Source organism: Protopterus annectens, chromosome 6.part0 (genome assembly GCF_019279795.1).
Source record: "Protopterus annectens isolate FY-2018-M chromosome 6.part0, PAN1.0, whole genome shotgun sequence".
Taxonomy (NCBI): domain Eukaryota; kingdom Metazoa; phylum Chordata; order Ceratodontiformes; family Protopteridae; genus Protopterus; species Protopterus annectens.
Genome location: NC_056737.1, coordinates 1,031,222,262 through 1,031,241,206, shown reverse-complemented (window position 1 = coordinate 1,031,241,206; position 18,945 = coordinate 1,031,222,262). Strand labels below are relative to the sequence as shown.

Here is an 18,945-nt window from a genome sequence, read left to right as displayed (position 1 = left end):
ACACCAACATGGACAATGACAGAGTCGTATGTGTACTTGTTCTGGAGTGACCCGAGTGCTTGTGTTATGTGGCAGATCCTGGCACCTGACAGGCAGCGAACTGTAACCTTCTCCTTGTCCAAACTAGTTAGTGGGACATCAGTGTGCCTGACTATAGCGCCGCCTATTACTAGTGTGTGGGGTATGTTATTTTGCCTTAAGGGCTGTGATTGCACGGCACACTGATTATGTGAAGTATGTGTTTCATGGTTTGTGATGGGGTGTGGAGGTTACTTGGGTGTCTGCTTTGGAGGTCTCTGTTGCTTTTGCAGATTTTTATTTAGAGCCTCCGAGTATGTTTTCGTGTATTTGTGTGTCTTATTTGCCGGTGTTGGTTTAGTAGGTCTATGTGAGATTGTTGGTGTGTTGCAAGTATTTTCCTTTTCCTCTTGAGTGTCAGTTCCAGTCTTGGGTTGTGAGAGCTTTGCCTCCAGTTTGGCTGTATAATTGCATCTCTCGCATATATTAGTGTTTGGTGGTAGGAGGAGTGGGTTGTCTGTGTACATGAGGCAGTTGTAACATTGTCGCAAAATACTCAGATTCACCAGTTGGACTGGAGAGTACACCTGAAGCTGCCCTTTGGACATGCCTGAATAGGTAAAGTAAGCTGCTTTACTGATTGGCTGGTAGGGATGAATAGAGAGCTTTGTCCTTCTGGACAGTATAGGGGGATCTAGTGCTACGGATAATTAATGCTTGCTATGAGTTTTGAGCAAGTGATGGGCTGTGAAATGAATGGTTTGAGTGCTTAAGTTGAAAGTTTGTCTAGTTCCAAGGGAAAATTTGAAGAGTACACTTAGTGGAGCCGGGAATAGTTTAACCCTAGATAACTGGCGCAAACCGTGCAAATGCGGTTTTTATAGCAGGGAAATAAGAGATAGAAATTAGCCCAAAATAGCCAATACACTACTAACTTCTTGGCTGAAACCACTCCTCCAGGGACAGACAGGCTGCTCAAAGCTCCCCTCTCAAAGGTGAACAGAGAAACTTCCGTCTATCCAAGTAAGGTATGGGCAACTCAGAAACTTGTAACAGCCCTGAATTCAGCAATAATCTGAACACTGGACAATACTAGTTCAGAAAGGTGGGAAACAAGTATATATATATAATTTTTTTTCAGAAAATAAAGGAGATACAATAAAAAAAAAAAACACTTTAAATGCACAGAAATGGCTATCGCACTTTAGTATGTAGCCTACAACAGTTAAACAGTCAAAGTATCTTCCACTCTCTGCATGTGCCTGTGTGGGCATTCTCCTCTCCAATGTCCTATTTCTCCACAATTGAAGCAAGATGTGTTAGATGAAACTGGAGGGGCACTGCCAGCTCGTTGTTGCCAACCAGCTGCACCTTGTTCCTCTCAGCTAGCACTTTTACTAAATCCTCTAGCAATTCCTCTACCTCTTCCCCTGCTTCTGCCTCAACCCCTCGGGTTTCCAGCTGCCTGATTTGTAAAGTTAACAGCTTATCTTCAGTATCCTTTCTCCATTTTCCCTGATACTCTGTACAGTGATTTGCAGCACTTAATAAAGACTCTAAGTCCTTTCTTTGCCAGTCTATGAGCACTTGCTTTATTTGATTTTGTAAAGGGGCTTGCAGACCCTGCACAAAAGCTACTGCAATAGCTAGCTTAACTTGCTCTTCTGGGCATAGGCGCCGGAAGCTGTTAAAGATTGGGGGGGGGGGGGTGGAGGGTGACAGGGGCACTTAGTGAACTAAAAGAGGTAATTATTTCATAACTATTTGCTACCACAACATAGGTTCACTTGGAGGACATTTTAAGCTTAGCCAATTCCCTTTTGGTGCATGAATTAACATTTTCTGATTGGTCTTAGCTATTCCCATGGCTGATAATTGTATATTAGCCCTAGTGAGAACAACTGTGATCATACCATAGGTAATTTGAGGGGACCATGTAAGGGATGCAGCATTTAGGAACTGCCTCTATCCATTAGTGGCATGAGGGGAAATCCTGGAGTACATTTTCTATTACTCATCCTTAGATCCAAGTTGCATTTGAATATGGATGGATGAGCTTTGCTTTATTTTTATGGATAGTCTGTTCCAGAACAGTGGTAGCCTCTGTGATAGATATCCATCTCCCCACAACATTCAGTTTAGATACCTGGACTGAGTATTTCTGATGCCATTTAACTTGTTGATGTTAAGTAGGTCCATCTGTATTATGTTGGATGCTTTGTATACCAGACATGTCACCTCTAAGATACTGAGTATAGTAATAAATCTTTGAGGTTGTCCATGCAAGACCTATTGTTTAGGACTTGTATCCTTTTAATAAGGTATCTCTGAAGGTATTCCAATTGTTGCATGGGGCTGGACAGATACATGCCAAAGTGGGCATTATACAAAATGATTGACATAATGAGAGCTTTGTAAAGGGGGACAATAACATCTCTAGATCTAGTCACAATCGATTTGTTTATAAGCTGTGCAATATAAAAAGGCTTTCTTATGACTCTGGGCACATGTTGGTCAAAAGTTAGGTCACTGTACACACAAGTTCCCATATACCAAACAACTGGATCAGTTCTCAGAGGGCATTGTCATGATTTTGACACCAATTATTATTTGGGACAAACCTTCCTGCATGATGGTTAAGTCATTTGGGGATTCAATAACTTCTTCTAGCTTGCAGTCATCTCAAACTTAGCTGGCCAAAGCTCTTTGGTATTTCCTTTTACCTTTGAGATGTATATGCCAAACAGAAAAAGTCTCAGCACCGAACCCTGGGGGACTCCATTGGTGACTGGTCTCTTCCCCTGTTTTGATCTCCTGCATCCTGTAAGCCAAGCTGGCAATGCAGCTGGTGATGTAAGTGTTTGCTCCTACATTATTCATCTTTTGTACTACACTTGAGTAGGGGATTGTGTCAAAAGGCTTGGCCAGGTCAAGGTAATGTGGTGTGAATTCTTTTACCTTCATCCATTGCTTTGGTAACAAGAGTAAAGCTTAAAATTTGGCCATGATTTTGAGCCTTTCACACTTTCCTCTGGGCTGTTTTCAAACACATTTCTAGGGCCATGCATACATGTATGCATTCCTTGATTCACCTTCCTGATTGTATTAAATTATATTCCTTGTATAATACAGCACACTTGTTAGACTTAAGTTAGAGCGCATTTTAAATTTGTTGTTTGAACATTTTTCCGGTAGGCAATGAAGCAAAATGCATGCACCAATAATGACAAACCTGTCCTATTCAGAACATTTCCATGATAACAGCCTACTTCCACACACAATTGCATTATAAATGTATTGTTTGAACATTTTTCCAGTATGCAATGAAGAAAAATGCATGCACCAATAATGACAAAACTGCCCTATTCAGAACATTTCCATGATAACAGAGCTGGATATCTCACACAAGGACAGAGAAAGTTTTGTTATTGCAGTACCTTTGGGAAAGACATAGACTAACTTGTGCCATGGGTTCTGTAACTTTTCATGCATTATACTCTTCTCCCTGCAGTCATGATCTATGCAATGCATGTAGCACAGCTGTTAGGAACTCATCATAATAGCAGAGGTAGGAATACAGGTTTACTGCTGCAATATAAGCTCCATACCTCCCTCTCTCCTACTTCCTTTATATCACATGCATACAGTTTGTGGTGTATGCTTCTCACTTGATAGCCTAGGTGTCTTAAGACATTTAAAGTACAGGACTGCTTATTGATACATATATCTATATATAAAAACAGTTGATTATTGTGTGTGTTCATATTGCTGACATATTTTTGTATTTGCAATGTTTGTCCTGTCTTTATGTTACTGATTTATTTTTCCTGTCTTTCAACCCACTACAAGGGCATTACTTCACATAGTTTCCTTGTTGTTCTTGAAAGTGTAAAAAGAAAGAAAGAAAACTTGCCATTTGCATTGTTTTCTTCCAGAAGAGCTACCAACTAGTTGCCAGGGTTAAGGAATATAATTTCACATATTAGGAGACTTGTTGGAAAATACTGCGGTGGTGGTGCTGCGGTAGCGTTGTCGCCTCACAGTAAGACATTGTCCTGTTCGATTCTCAGCTAGAGCGTCTTCTGTGTGGAGACATGCGTGAATGGGCGTACCTTTTTTGAAGGTTGTGCGTCAGGGCTGGCAACTCGGCACATAAAAATCTACTGCCAATCATTAGAGGACCAGAGTTCCGCTGTGGTGACCCCTAACCAGGAAAAGCCGAAAGACACAACAAGGAGACTTGTTGGAAAATCTAACCAATGGCTAATGGTGTGCTCATCTATCACAAATACCATTTATATATATATAAAAGTCTTGTAGGAGTAATTAAATTATTTGTGCATCTACTGTTATGATGAATTTATCACACAGCTGCACTTTCTTTAAAACATGATTGTTTGTGGAAGGTGAGCATTTCTAACACAAACAAACATTTACCAAAACATCATTAAAATCTAGTACCTCTTAATAATTGATCCTGAATTTTTATTTACCACTGGCAAACTCTCTTTTGAAAAAAAAAAAAAGTCTGTGAAGCAACATGTATGTTATATAAATTTGACTGCTTCATAAGTTAGACATAACACGTCTTACAAATGCTAAATCCTTATTTAGCAAAATCAGACCTTATAAGATATCAACATAACTTATAATGCCTTAAAAACTAGGAAACACCAAACAAAATACAACAGATCATGCCATTATCCAAAGTGTGAATAAAGTATAATGTACTCCATGAACAGCTGAAAAATACACTAAATGAGAAGTAGTGATCCATCCAGTAGTATAAAAGCATGCAAATACCCCGGGTTTAATAAAAAGCTGGCAAAATAAAAAATGGCACAGTAATCACTGTTTCTTAGACTTTTAAACAATTGCAAATACATAAATGGAACAAAATGTCAGCTTATAGCACTAACATACATGAAAAATTACATAAGGGTCAGAATAAAAACTGCAAAACTGAAATGTGAATAAAGAAATATTCACAAAAATCTTTCACTGACATATGATAGCTTGACAAAAGTCTTGTTACAAATGTTCCACCACACAGAAGTTCATGAATAAAACCTCAGTTCTTGATAATAAACTACTTTAAATTCAGACATCAGTATTTGGCCTTTTATATTTAAAGTGTGTCGATGTATACAGGTATACTGGGGTAAGTACTATTCTCAATTTATGAAATGGATTTTGCCACCTTTTCCCATGTTGGTGTGACTCTGGATATGGTTATACACAGGAAGGGACTAGAGTTTGTGGGTTACAGGAGCAATTCACAAAAGCTGCTTTATTTTGTGTGTGTGTGTGTGTGTGTGTGTCAGTGTGCGCACGTGTGTGTTTCTGTATATCACCCAACAAAGAGTCTATTGGACTAAAGTCACTCTGCCTACCACAAGCAAAGACCAAAAACACAATAAGGCAGAGTGTTTCTGTATACATTTCAGTGCCAGGGGTTTCCTTCATAAAGTTGTCAACTGGTGTGATTGAGTATAAGGGTATCTCTTTTTGGAAAAAAAAAACACACACCTGTTTTCTTTCTACAAAGAAATGTGATTTCAGCTATGGAACATGCAAAATGATCCTTTTTTCATATTTTGGATAACCAAGTTATGATAAATCTTTCTGGGATAAGAGTTTGGCTGAGATGTACTACCAGAGAATGTGTTACACCATGAAATTATCAACTAAAAATAAGTAAATGTCAGGGATAAGGCCTTTCTACGTCATGATTTAAGGAGACATACAATGACACTGATAATATGTATATCAACTACTGATAAAATATTATCATTCTGTGGATGGCTACGTGTTGCCCTACTTCAAATGCTTTACTAAAAATACTTAACTCTATTATCAGAAAGGTGCCATATTTTCTGTTACAGTTTAATGCATGGCCTATAACAGATTAATATGTCAGATCCTATTCTATTTTTTATTGCTAAGGAGAAATTTTCTTACTCCTATCAAATATCTGTATGATGCAATATGCATTTGTTAAAAAGAGCAAAAGGTGATGAATGCAATGAAATTCCCCAACACATTCCATCACATATATTTACTACAACCTGGCAGTTGCTAAAGATTGTTAAGGCTGTCAAGCTGCAATTACTGTGGTATGGGGTTTGAATTACTCCACTCTGATGTGCATAATCTGTGACCTTGAGCAAGTAACTTAAAGCACTGCTCTAGAAGTGCCCCAGAAAAGGGACTGTGTATCCATTTGGACTGCCTGGTTAACAAATGGATATTATTATCAGGTGCAATTAGTTACTGCATTCCAGTAATATAAATATGTTTGCATGGATTCACTTCATAACACTGAAAGCTCAAAACAGTGAAACTACAAAATCTTGAAAACTCAAAACACTGAAAACACATATCATACATATACTGAGTTTAAACAACATAAATCATAGCACTTTCCACCAAGTGTAAGCAGGGGGGCACCCCCTGCTACTTATATATATCAACTCCAAGATTGCACTTCACTACACTAAGTGCAATCTTGGAGTTGGTATATTTCAGTTGCAGGGGGTGTGGGGGGTGCAGGGGGCTTGCCCCCCTGCTTACACTTGGTGGAAAGTGCTATGATTTATGTTGTTTAAACTCAGTATATGTATGATATGTGTTTTCAGTGTTTTGAGTTTTCGGTGTTTTGGGCTTCTATATTATGAAGTTTTCTCGTTTTCAGCGTTATGAAGTGAATCCGTTTGCATACATATGGCAGGCAACATGGCTACATCACTACATACACTTTAATGTTATTGCAACAGAAAATACACTGCAGGTGTTGTATACACACACACACACACACACACACACACACACACACACACACACACACACACACACACACACACACACACACACACCTTTGCTCTAAACACTCTGGTCCAATAACAAAATGGCTTGCTGTGCTCAGCAATATCCGGGAAGACAAACAGGCAATACCTTTTCTCTAAGATATCCATCTCTGGTCTCAGCTCGGCAATGCTCTGCTTCCCGATATCCATCTCTGGTCTGATACAAACGGCTTGCTCTGCTCGGCTCCCCAGCATCTCTGCTGATGATGTCAGCAGAAAGTTTCAACTACAAGCGCCGGGAAATCGGTAATGTACCATTTCCTCAAAAGTGTGTGTGTGGGGGGTGCCCTTTCCCCCTCGTTCTATGGTTCCGGCACCCATGCTTCTGGGTCTGGTATTCCTGAATGTTTAATAAATACTGTTTTAAGGCGACTCAGATAGTCAGCAGGGGCTTCCCCTTTATTTTGTTTACATGCCTTTATTTTAGACCAGTCAGTCCTAACTTGACACATGTCCATAATTTTGTTTAACAATGCTGTCCGTTTATCTGTTAACGCATTCCCTGTGACAGTGAAATCTGTTATCTCAGCCTTTTCCAGTAACTGCTTCCTTATTTCATCTGAAGTAACTACCCTAAGCAGCTGATTTAAATCTGTCAAAGTAGGATTGTAACATTCTATTATAGTTTTTAATTCCTCTAACTTTTAATGGATCTTCTCTAATATTTGAAAAATGTTTGGATATAGTATGCAAATCAGCAGGGGTCCAAGGATGATGAACAAGTTCTCTATTGTTAACCCCAGAATTTCCCTGAGAGGTGCCAAAAGATCCCCTCCAGAGGTCGTAATCTCCTGTTGTACCCTGTCATATGAACATGTATGGTGAGATACACGAGTGTCAAATACTAATACCCTGTTGGGGAAATAGAAGCTATCTGAGAAGAACAATCCACCTTGACTGCAGAAGCCTGTTCAGAAGATGAGGATTGGATAGGGGAACTAATCTGAGATGTAACAGTATCACGCAGACTGGGTGTCCAATGGACAGTTGACTGAAAGGTGGCGGTCTGAGAAGCAACAGAGTCTTGTATAGGAGGTACCCATATCTGTGCATATGGGGGTGGTGGTGCAGTAGCTGCTGGAGGATTATCATCCTATTCAGAAGTTTCTGCTTTTTGGCCATCCTCAGTTTGTTCCAAACCTGCTAGGACAGGATAAAGGGATCCCTTTTTACTGGTCTTTACTGCCTTTTTAACCTCTTTTACCTGCTGCAACAATTTCTTATTAGCATCCTACAACCCTCTTAATGCGGACTCTTTTTCCTTTTTAAGTGCTTCACTGTACCAAAAATAAAATGCTGTAATTTGTTCCCCACCTATTTTGTTTTTCTTTCAAAACACCTTCCAATCTCATCAATTTAGTCTCATCATAAGTTCCATTTAATGGAAATACTCCACCAGAACATTTCTTAGTAAGCTGAAACCAGTCATGCAAATATTTACAACTTTCCTTCCCATAGTTAAAATACATAAAATATGCAGGTGTTCCCTTTTCAGAGATTTGATCTTGCTTGCTTATCATTGCTCCAATTTATTTATATTATAAATAAATTAAAAAAAATGTTAGACTTATCTTACAAATCCTGGATCCTTTCAGTTCCGAGGACAGAAAATAACTGTAGTAATCCACACACCATACAGGGAGGGAAGGGTACAAGATCTGTTGGCATGCAACAGAGGAGAGGTTTCGATCAGTCTTTTCCCACAGCACTCCCTTGCTCAAAAGTTACAGCTCCAGCATTGCAATCAGGCTAATGGGGCAGATAGGTACTGTGTCCAGAACTGACCACTCTTTCGTACTCTCTGAAGGTACTTTCACCCAATCACACTTGCATCCCAGCATGCTATGGGCTCATGAATTTATTTTAACAATGCATACTTCTACATCCCATCATGCTGTGGGCTCATGAACTTGTTTTATAATCTACATCCCAATCATGCTGTGGGCTCATGAAATTGTTTTAACAGTTAATAAGCTGATCTTATCCCATAACAGGAGGTTCCCTATGTTTTTATTAATTTCCATAGCTTTGCAGACGAGGCTGGTCAGACTTATGGGTCTAAAACGTTCTGGGTCTGTATGTGGAGAGGTCCTTCCTTATATGCAGGGGGAGCAACTTTTGCTACTCTACATTCATTTGGCACAAAACCCATATGGAGGCTAAGGTTGAACAGTGTTGTTAAGGATATGGCAGAATCATGCTATTCAATATCCATCCTGAGATATTGCCTGGACCACCCGATGCAGTATTTTTAGCTTTTGAAAGTGCTTTCTGGACTTGGTCTTGTGAGATTGCTGGGATGAGGCAGTTTCAGGTATTTCATGTGGAATAGGGTGGGGGGGGGTGGAGTAAAGTTTGAGCTGTATTTATCAGCCACTAGGTTACATACATCTTCAGCTTCAGTGAAAGTAATATTGTTCAGAACCAGCTCAGTGCACTGCTGTATTGTGCTCCTGAGATTACAAACATAACTAAAGAAGTCCACTGATTTTCTGTAGCTTGGGTGGTTATTTTTGCTTCAAACCTGACTGTGGTGGCTTTAATTAAGCATCTGAGTTGTTTAATTTAATGATGAGTTTATCATTTTGGATATAAATCTTCTTACTTTTGGACAAAATTCACTTTTTTACTGTAGAGCTTGTTGATGTTATAGTTCCACCAATAGGATGTTTCTAGGGTTTGTCCTGTACTTGTTTCTACAGTGAGCAGCCACATCTGTGCAGTTGTTTACATGTTGGCACAGTTTGGTGGTGTATGATTCAGTATACTCAGCAGACTTTTCCAGGTTTGGTGGCAATTTGAAGCTTACCACTGAATCACATAGGAAGAGACAGCTCGTCTTGCAAAAGGTTCTAAAGGAACCATGGGCAGCTGAGACTTCTGCTTTCAATTTTACTTGAAGAGACAGCTTTATGGTCAGACCTAAAAAGGGACATAAATATGCAAAGGATGGTGTAAGATGCCCCACATTAGCAAAGACAAAGTCTAAGATGTTGTTCACTCCAGTGGGTATTCTGACTAATTGTTCCAGGGTATTTGTATTGAAGTCCAGGAATCTCTGCACTTGTCTATTTGTGGTGCTGTACGTTTCCCAGTCCACAGTCATGTAGTTAAAGTCAACTAGGAAAATGGTGCATAAAAGGTTTTATTGTCCTAGCTCCTTGAATAAAGAAACTCTTCTAAGACATAATCATGAAAATAAGCATTTTTAAACATGAGATCCTCCCATTAATTATCAAATCCCAGCAAAGCTCCCCAAAGTAAATTTAAATTGAACTTATGCTATAGTCTTAAACTGCAAAATATATTAAGCCTCTATTTTTATGACTGTTTTCTTACATTCCAAACTATATATTGTATTACCTACAACTTACCTCATTAGGGGAAAAAAACTTCAAACTATTAACTTGCTCATTTGATAAAAGCATTACAGCAGTTCATAGGCAAGTAGTAGGCTAACTGCTCTTGCATGCCATTTTAAACCTAGCCAATTTTTTCTACAAAAGTGAGAATCAAACACTTGGGCTGTGAGGTAAACACCTTAACCATTATACTAACCCCCAAATGACCTAAGGGAGAATTTATTAAGACTAAATTACTTTGAAATGCACATTTTTAACAAGTGGAGAAGCTCACTTAAGTTTATGAAGAGGGGCTATCAAAAGAAGATAATAATAAGACCTTGAGAGAGGTGATTAGAGGCTATAAGCAACAAGGTATGACTTTCAGGGATGCAATATCAGATGTTTAGAAATCAGAATGAGGCAGTTTATTTTTTTTTACTAAATATACAGATGCTGCCTCTGAGATTATTAAAATGTCCTGGGTAGTACAGATTCTTGATGAAAAATTAAGGGAAATACTGCCAACTTATTTTACTATTTTTAAAAGAGTGAGTGTAAGTTTGACACAAAGGTTAGTTTATTGAAAACTTGATCAATGTGTTACCCCTTTAAGCTCACGGTAGAGTCAGGAACTTATTCTTGTGAGCATTGAAAATGTGATATTTATTGCAGCACAAAAATGTTTTAAATTTCCTTCTGGAAAATTTATGATTAATGACGGTTTGTCAAAAAGAAAAGACGTTATGCACTCAACATAATGTTCCTTGTGAGTTGTTCATCTCGCCTTCATTCTTACTGGCTGGGTTCGGAACTGATCCTCGGTTCCAACTCGGCCATATACTAAAGCTCGAGGTCTTCTACTGGTTCGTGGCTGTATCCCTGTCCCATCATACTCTAGTAAAGCTCCCCAGATGTTGTTTGCTGATAACTGCAGTTACCTAAGGTACTATTATAGCATTTTGTACAGATACAGAAAATCAGAGAACATAATTGCCAAATTAAAGAACCTCTTGGTCCTATAGGAATCATAGGTCGGGGGAAGCAGGGCGGGAAGCAAGAATGAAGGCAAGATGGACAACTCACATGGAACATTATGGTGAGTACATACCTTCTTTATGTGAAGTTGTCCTATCTCACCTTCATTCTTACTGGTTGGGACAGTGTCCGTAGCACCATGTTTCCTGGGTGGCTCACGGGAGTATATTCTTCAGGACAGTGGACCCAAAGGAATACCTATCCCTGGAGGCCAAATCTACTTTGTAATGAGTGATAAAGGTATGAGGCCTTGCCCAAGTCGGGGCAGCACAAATGGTATCAAGTGGTAGTCTAGAGCGAAAAGCAGAAGAGGCTGCCATAGCTCTCATAGAATGACCCTGGACTTTATCGGGAAGAACTTTGTTGTTAGATTTACATATAAAAGTAATGCAATCCAAAAACCATTTTGAAAGTGTGAACTTAGATACAGAACCACCTTTCTTTGCTTCTGAAAATGAAATAAATAATTGATCAGATTTTCTGAAGTCCTTTGTCCTATGCAAGTAGAAACATAATTGTCTATGTGCATCCAGTTGGTGAAGCAATATTCTGCCTTGTTGCCATAGCTGGGGAAAAAACACTGATAATTCTATGGACTGATTTAGATTAGACACTGAGCATACTTTTGGTAAGAAGGATGGGTTTGTTCGAAGGAATACTCTACCTTTATGGAAAAGCATGTAGGGGGCTTTATAGATAATGCGTGCAGCTATGAAACCCTTCTAGCAGAAGTGATGGCAATCAAAATACTTTTCCATGTCAAGAACTTTAGATCACACGATGATGCAGGTTCAAAGGGGGGGAAAGAATCAAACAGGACAAAACAAAGTTTAGGTCCCATGGTGGCAGAGGGATCTTGATGGGAGGTCTTAAATTAGTGCCCTTCAGGAAGGCTTTGCATAGTCTGCGAGACATCAGTTTTGGGGCTAAATCACTTATATGAAAAACAGATACCGCTGCTAACTAGACATGGATGGTAGCTGCAGCTATGCCTTCATTAAATAGCTTCATTAGAAAATCAAGGATGGGACTTATAGGAGCAGAAAAGGGATCAATGTGATTACTTAATGTCCAGGAAGAAAAGTCCAGGAAGAAAATCCTTTCCATTTAACTCAAGTATAATTTTCTTACTGAGGCCTTGTGAGAAGAAATCAAGATATGTTTGACAGAAGGAGTAAGGTCAGGAAGCCGGTCTATATTTGGAATCGGAGCAGCCAAGCTGTCAATTTGAGGGTTTGAAAGCAATGGTGAAACGTTCCAAACATATGAGTCAGAAGGTCTGTAACTGGGTTCCAGAACCCATGGCTCCTTTTGAAGATGAGGCCAAAGAAGGGGAACCAAATTTGATGAGGCCAGTATGGGGCAATGAGAATCAGCTTCTTCCCAATGACCTGGCTTTCTGAAGAAGTTTGGGTATCAGAGGAAAGGGAGGAAATTCATAAAGGAGACCCGAGGGCCAATCGTGTACAACTGCATCCCTTGGTGACTTCCCCAGAGGGGGCAATCATGGCAAAATAGCTGCTGCACTTGGCACTCGTGGATGTGGCAAAAAGGTTGCAACAAGGCTGGCCCCACTTGTGGAAGATCATTTCCACTACTTCTTGTTTTTAGGGACCACTTGTGAGGCATGAGAACTGCTCTGCTGAGTTTGTCTGCTATCACGCTGGATTTCTCCGGGATATGCATTGCTATCAAAAAGTGTTGGGAGGAGGTCGCCCATTGCCATACTCACAGGGCCTCTCGACAAAGGGGGTAGGACCTGGTCCTCTTTGTTTGTTTGTGCGCCAGACAACTGACTTGTTGTCTGCCTGTATTGCAATTATTCCCAGCGGAAGAGAGTCTTGTAGTGCCTGCAATACCAAAAGCACTGCTCTCATCTCTAGGATATTGATATGCAGATGGGCCTTGTGATCCTGCCAAGTGCCTTGGACTGTCCTTCCCACATAATCCCTCCCCCACCCTATCTGGGAGGCATCCATGGTGACTGTGGCTACAGGCTGTGAAGGAAGAAACAGTTGATCTGATGTCATGTGAGCAGAGTGAAGCCACCAGCGAAGATCTTTCTTGCAAGACTCAACAGAATTTGGTAAGACATGGGTAGTTCTTGCAATGACTTCTGAGTGAATAGTAGCCATTGCAGAATTCTCATGTGCATGGGAGCTAATGGAACTAAATTTATTGCTGCAGCCATGGTTCCCAAGACTTTTAAAACTGTTCTCACTTGTACTCTGGTTTTGGACAGAAGGTTGGAGATTTCTAAGACAAAAATAAGAATAAAATCAATGAAGAAATACCAAACCAACAGGCTAAAATCCAGGAACTTTAATAGATGTATCAAAAAGAGTGGTAAGCGCTTTCACGGTGACCACACCGCTTCATCAGACAACATTAACTAAGAAATACAAGTCTTTTATACAAAGTGTGACCAATAAAAAGCCCTTATGATGTAATCAAAAAGTTACATTTTTTTTAAAAGAACACATACTGCAGAAAACACATTCATATATCATGAATAAAAACAGCTATAAAATGTATGCAAACATATTGCACTTATAAAACTATATATGAAAATAAAACATTATTTATGTCTAAGTCTACATCCTTTCAGGAAGGGTTTCAGTGAAAAAAACCCATTTAGACCAGGTGTTTTTTCTGCATTCAACAATAAAATCCACTTCTGTTCTATAGTTTCAGTGTGGTTTTTAAAATCACATCTTCTTAAATTAGTGTCTAAAACTTGCAATACAAAGAACCTAAATGAGTGTGTAGTACCATGGCTCATAATATGTGCTGCTAAGGCATTACTATTTTTTATTCTTTATGTCTCTCTGATGTTCAAGAACCCTATCCTTAAAGAGGTCTATTTGTCTTGCCAACATAAAATGCATGACATAGTTGACAGAAAAATATACAAGGTTACACGTTTTGCAGTCAGAATAAAAAATAACATCAATTGTGAATCTTAAAACTGGGTATGACAGACAGGTAAAAATAAATTTACAGGCTGAACAACTTCGACAAGGAAATGTACCAATCCTGTCAGATAATGGGTTCCCTTTCTATAGCATATTGGACTTATTACAAAGATGTTGCTTGAGGGATTTGTTGTTTCTGAAAGAAAAATGCGGAGTACTTCCTATCTTGTCTTTTAACTCAGGTACACTATTCAGTATTTTCCAGTTATTCTTTATAATGTCACAGTATTGACTTATATCACTAGAATATTGTAGAGGCACTCTAAAATATTACTGGTAGAGTCCTGTTGCCGTCCTACTGCATGTGTGCTTGTAGTTGATTTAAAATAATGCCTGCATCTATCTAATCTGCTTCCAAGCTTCAGAGATGCAGGTATCTATTTCTCGATAGCCCCTTTCTAAAAAATCATTTTTCAAAGATTCAAGAGCTTTCGTGCAAATGTATCATCATTATGAAGCCTAAGTATTCTATATACCTGTCCTTTAAGCATATTTCTCATTATATGCCTTGGATGCATACTATTATTGTGTAAAAGTGCATTCCTGCATGTAGGTTTTCTATATAGGCTAGTATGGACAGAATTAAAGTCTGCTTTGTCTATTTTGACATCTAGAAATTCTAAATGTTCAAAAAGTGCATACATGTAAATTTCAGAAAGGAAGTGGTACTATGCATGTAACTCATGCAATTGTTCACTACATCAACTGTGCCACCCCATAACATAAAAATATCATCAACAAAATGGACATACCAAAAAAGGTGTTCTGCAAATACATTACTGTTTGACAATAAATTATGCTGTTTCCATTGCACCAAAACTAGGTTAGCGTAGCTATTGGCACAGGCAGTACTCATGGCCATGCCAACCTTTTGCAGAAAAAAATTCCTGTTCAAATAGAATATTATTTTCTAACACAATCTCTAATAGGGAACATATAAGTTTTATGTTATCATCAGAAAAGCCTTCCTTAACATGTAAGAATTCCCTTGCATTATTTATACCCCAATCACTGGGGATGACCATAAATAATGACTATGTCAAGTGCAACAAATATATAGTTAACACCGATGGTCGAAATTCTATCATACAACCTCTCAAGGAAAGTTTTCATATCCTTCAAAACACTGTCACACAATTCTAATAGAGGGTGTAATGTCTTCTCTATAAATAGACAATGGTTCAGTGCATCATCCAGCTCCTGATACTATTGGCCTTATAGGCAGAAGAACACAATTTTTGTGAATTTTGGGGAGGCCATAAACTGTGGGGGTTAAAGGGTGATCAACATTCAAGAACTTAAAAAGGCCTTCATTAATCAAACCAGTCATCAGTAAATCAAATATCATAAAAGAAACCTTCTCAGTTATCCCATATACTACATGCTTAGGAATACATTTATAAGTACTGGTATCATATAGAAATACTTGCATTTGATTCAGGTACATTTCTCTATCCAAAACCACAATGCCGCCACCTTTGTCGGCTGCTCTAATTTTCAAGGCATGTGTGTTCTTAAGTTCTTGTAAGGCTATATAGTCTTTAGAAGACATATAAGAAAAGTTAGTTCTAGTGCCATGTTGAAACAAGTCCCTAAACTCAGTTTCACACATATCAATAAACGTTTGTATAGTAGGGTGAGGTAAAGGAATAAAAATGCTAGGTTTCTTAAAAGATTCAAAAATATCATTGTTACAATCAGAGTATAACGTTTTTAAAGTTAAAGACCTACCTAGTAACCTTAAGTCTTTTAACAGTTCGGCTTGGTCTGCACGTTTGCATGGTACAAACGAGAGACCCTTATTTAACATTTCAACCTGTGCTTGTGTAAGTTCTAATGAAGAAATGTTATGCACCAAACCTGCATTTAAAATCTCCGTTTCTTCACTACTTGTTGTGTCCTTTCGATGCTCGGCTGTCGCTGTAACCTCCCTTTCTGACCCATACTCCTCGACCTGTTCCTGATGGGTAGAGGGTTTGATGAAGAAAAAGCTGTTGGCATTTTGTTGCCTAAAAAATCCCTCTTCTGTTTTGTGCTGTTCACCTCTTCCAATATGGTGGAACAAGAGAGCATGTTTCCATTTGAACAGTATTATTTGTAGAAGCACTAGATGCTTTCAATATTGTATTATCCTGCTGTAGGATGCTGGAAAAAAAGTTAATGTAGCTGCTTCCACTTTCTATGAACAAGTAAATGCCCCTGTGGATGCATCACAGGAACGGAATGATCCTTTTAAACAGGGCACAAAAACATTTTCCAGCATCCTAAGTAATCCTAGAACAGGCGTAACTGGCTCCAATTCTGGGGACCGGCTCCGTAATTCGAACTCCACTGGCACAGAAACAGCTGGTGTCAATGTAGGAGATTTTGCAGGTCCAGTAGTCTTCAGAGCTAGGGATACTTCTTTGCTTAATTTTTTTGCTGGCTCCAATTATCCTGGAGAGGGAGATGATTTCTTGGTGGATTTGTCAGATTTTGCAGATGGTGATTTCGCTGATTTTGAAGTGTCCGGACCTTCTGCTATAGCTTCTTGAAAGGGGGACTTCAAGCAAGCCTCTCACTATCAATTTATTCTTTCAAGCAGTACGCTGGAGCTGAAACAATGGCATATTGAACAGGACTCATGTAAACACAAACAGTATGGGCATCTGTTAAAGACATCTTTTGACTGCATTTGCCACATTTTTTGAAGCCAAAAAGCTTAGTTTCCTTATGCTCCTTGGACATATTCAAAAATCAGTCCACCACAACTAGAGCAAATTAACAGCAACAACAAACTTAACACACTAGGAAGTAAAAAAAAAAAACACTACAAAAGGTATGATAGATGCATTATTATTATTTTTTTTACAGAGAAAAACGTACAACAAACTAGAGCAGTTCTCCAAGTTAAATGAAGCTGCTCTATAAACAAGGAAGGGGAAGAACTAAAGTAGCCCTCTAACTTAAACGGCTGACGCTTTTTTTTTTTTTAAACAGTGGATTAAATTATTTATCAACTTCAAAAATATTAACAATGACAACAGTAGAAAACCCTCTACGGGCTTATAGGATAGAAATTTAAACCAGGATAGGGAAGGAATAAAGGCCTAACGATAAAACGGCAAATGTGAGAGAGTGGTGATTGGAGCACATTTCAATGGGCATGTTGGTGAAGGGAATAGAGGGGATGAGGAAGTGAGGGTAGGTATTGTGTTAAGCAAAGGAATGCAGAAGGTCAGATGGTAGTAGATTTTGCAAAAGGATGGACATGGCTGTGGTGAATACGTATTTTAAAAAGAGGGAAGAGCATAGGGTAACATACAAGAGTGGAGAAAGATGCACACAGGTAGATTATATCTTATGTAGAAGGGCCAGTTTGAAGGAGATTGGAGACTGTAAAGTGGTGACCGGGGAAAGTGTAGTTAGGCAGCATAGGATGGTGGTTTGTAGGATGACGTTGGTGAGCAAGAAGAGGAGGAGGAGGAGTGTATGGGCAGCACCGAGGATCAAATGGTGGAAACTGAAAAAGGGTAATTGTGAGGTGGAGTTCATGGAAGAGTTAAGACAGGCACTGGGGGGCAGTGAAGAGTTACCAAATAGCTGGATAACTATAGCAGAGCTAGTAAGGGAGACTGCTAGAAAGGTGCTTGGGATGACATCTGGACAGAGGAAGGACGACAAGGAGACATGGTGGTGGAATGAGGAAGTACAGGAGAGTATACAGAGAAAGAGGTTGGCAAAGAAGAAGTGGGATTGTCAGAGAGATAAAGAAAGTAGACAGGAGTACAAGGAGATGAGGTGCATGGCAAAGAGAGAGGTGGCAAAGGCTAAGGATAAGGCATATGAAGAGTTGAATGAAAGGTTGGACACTAAGGAGGGAGAAAAGGACTTGTACCAATTGGCTAGACAGAGGGACCGAGCTAGGAAAGATGTGCAGCAGGTAAAGGTGATAAAGTATAATGAGGGAACCATACTCACAAGCGAGGTGAGTGTGTTGAGCAGATGGAAAGAGTACTTTGAGGGGTTGATGAATGAAGAGAATGAGAGGGAGAGAAGGTTGGATGATGTGGGGATAGTGAATCATGAAGTGCAATGGATTAGCAAGGAGGAAGTAAGGATAGCTATGAAGAGGATGAAGAATGGAAAGGCTGTTGGTCCAGATGACATACCTGTGGAAGCATGGAGGTGTTTAGGTGAAATGGCAGTGGAGTTTCTAACCAAATTCTTTAATGAAATCTTGGAAAGTGAGAGGATGCCTGAGGAATGGAGAAAAAGTGTTTTGGTACCGATTTTTAAGAATAAGGGTGACGTGCAGCACTGTAGTAACTACAGAGGGATTACATTGATCAGTCACAGCATGAAGTTATGGGAAAGAGTAGTGGAAGCTAGGTTAAGAAGGGAAGTGATGATTAGTGATCAGCAGTATGGTTTCATGCCGGGAAAGAGCACTACAGATGCGATGTTTGCTTTAGTGTTGATTGAGAAGTACAGAGAAGGTCAGAAGGAGTTGCATTGTGTTTTTGTAGACAGAGAAAGCATATGACAGGGTGCCTAGACAGGAGTTGTGGTACTGTATGAGGAAGTCGGTAGTGTCAGAGAAGTATGTAAGAGTGGTACAGGATATGTACGAGGGTAGTGTGACAGTGGTGAGGTCTGCGGTGGGAGTGACAGATGCATTTAAGGTGGAGGTGGGATTACATCAAGGATCAGCTCTGAGCCTTATTT

At 39.3% G+C, this 18,945-nt stretch overlaps 1 protein-coding gene across 1 annotated transcript in view; it reads left to right on the top strand.

Moving 5' to 3' along the window:
- LOC122803934 (RING finger protein PFE0100w-like) overlaps positions 1-16,772 on the top strand; it is a 160,844-nt gene extending 144,072 nt beyond the window's left edge. The window contains exon 3 of the mRNA XM_044073611.1: positions 16,380-16,772. Within this exon, the coding sequence (XP_043929546.1) occupies positions 16,380-16,772 (393 nt within the window). The remainder of the gene's footprint in view (positions 1-16,379) is intronic.
- Positions 16,773-18,945: the final 2,173 nt, after the last annotated feature.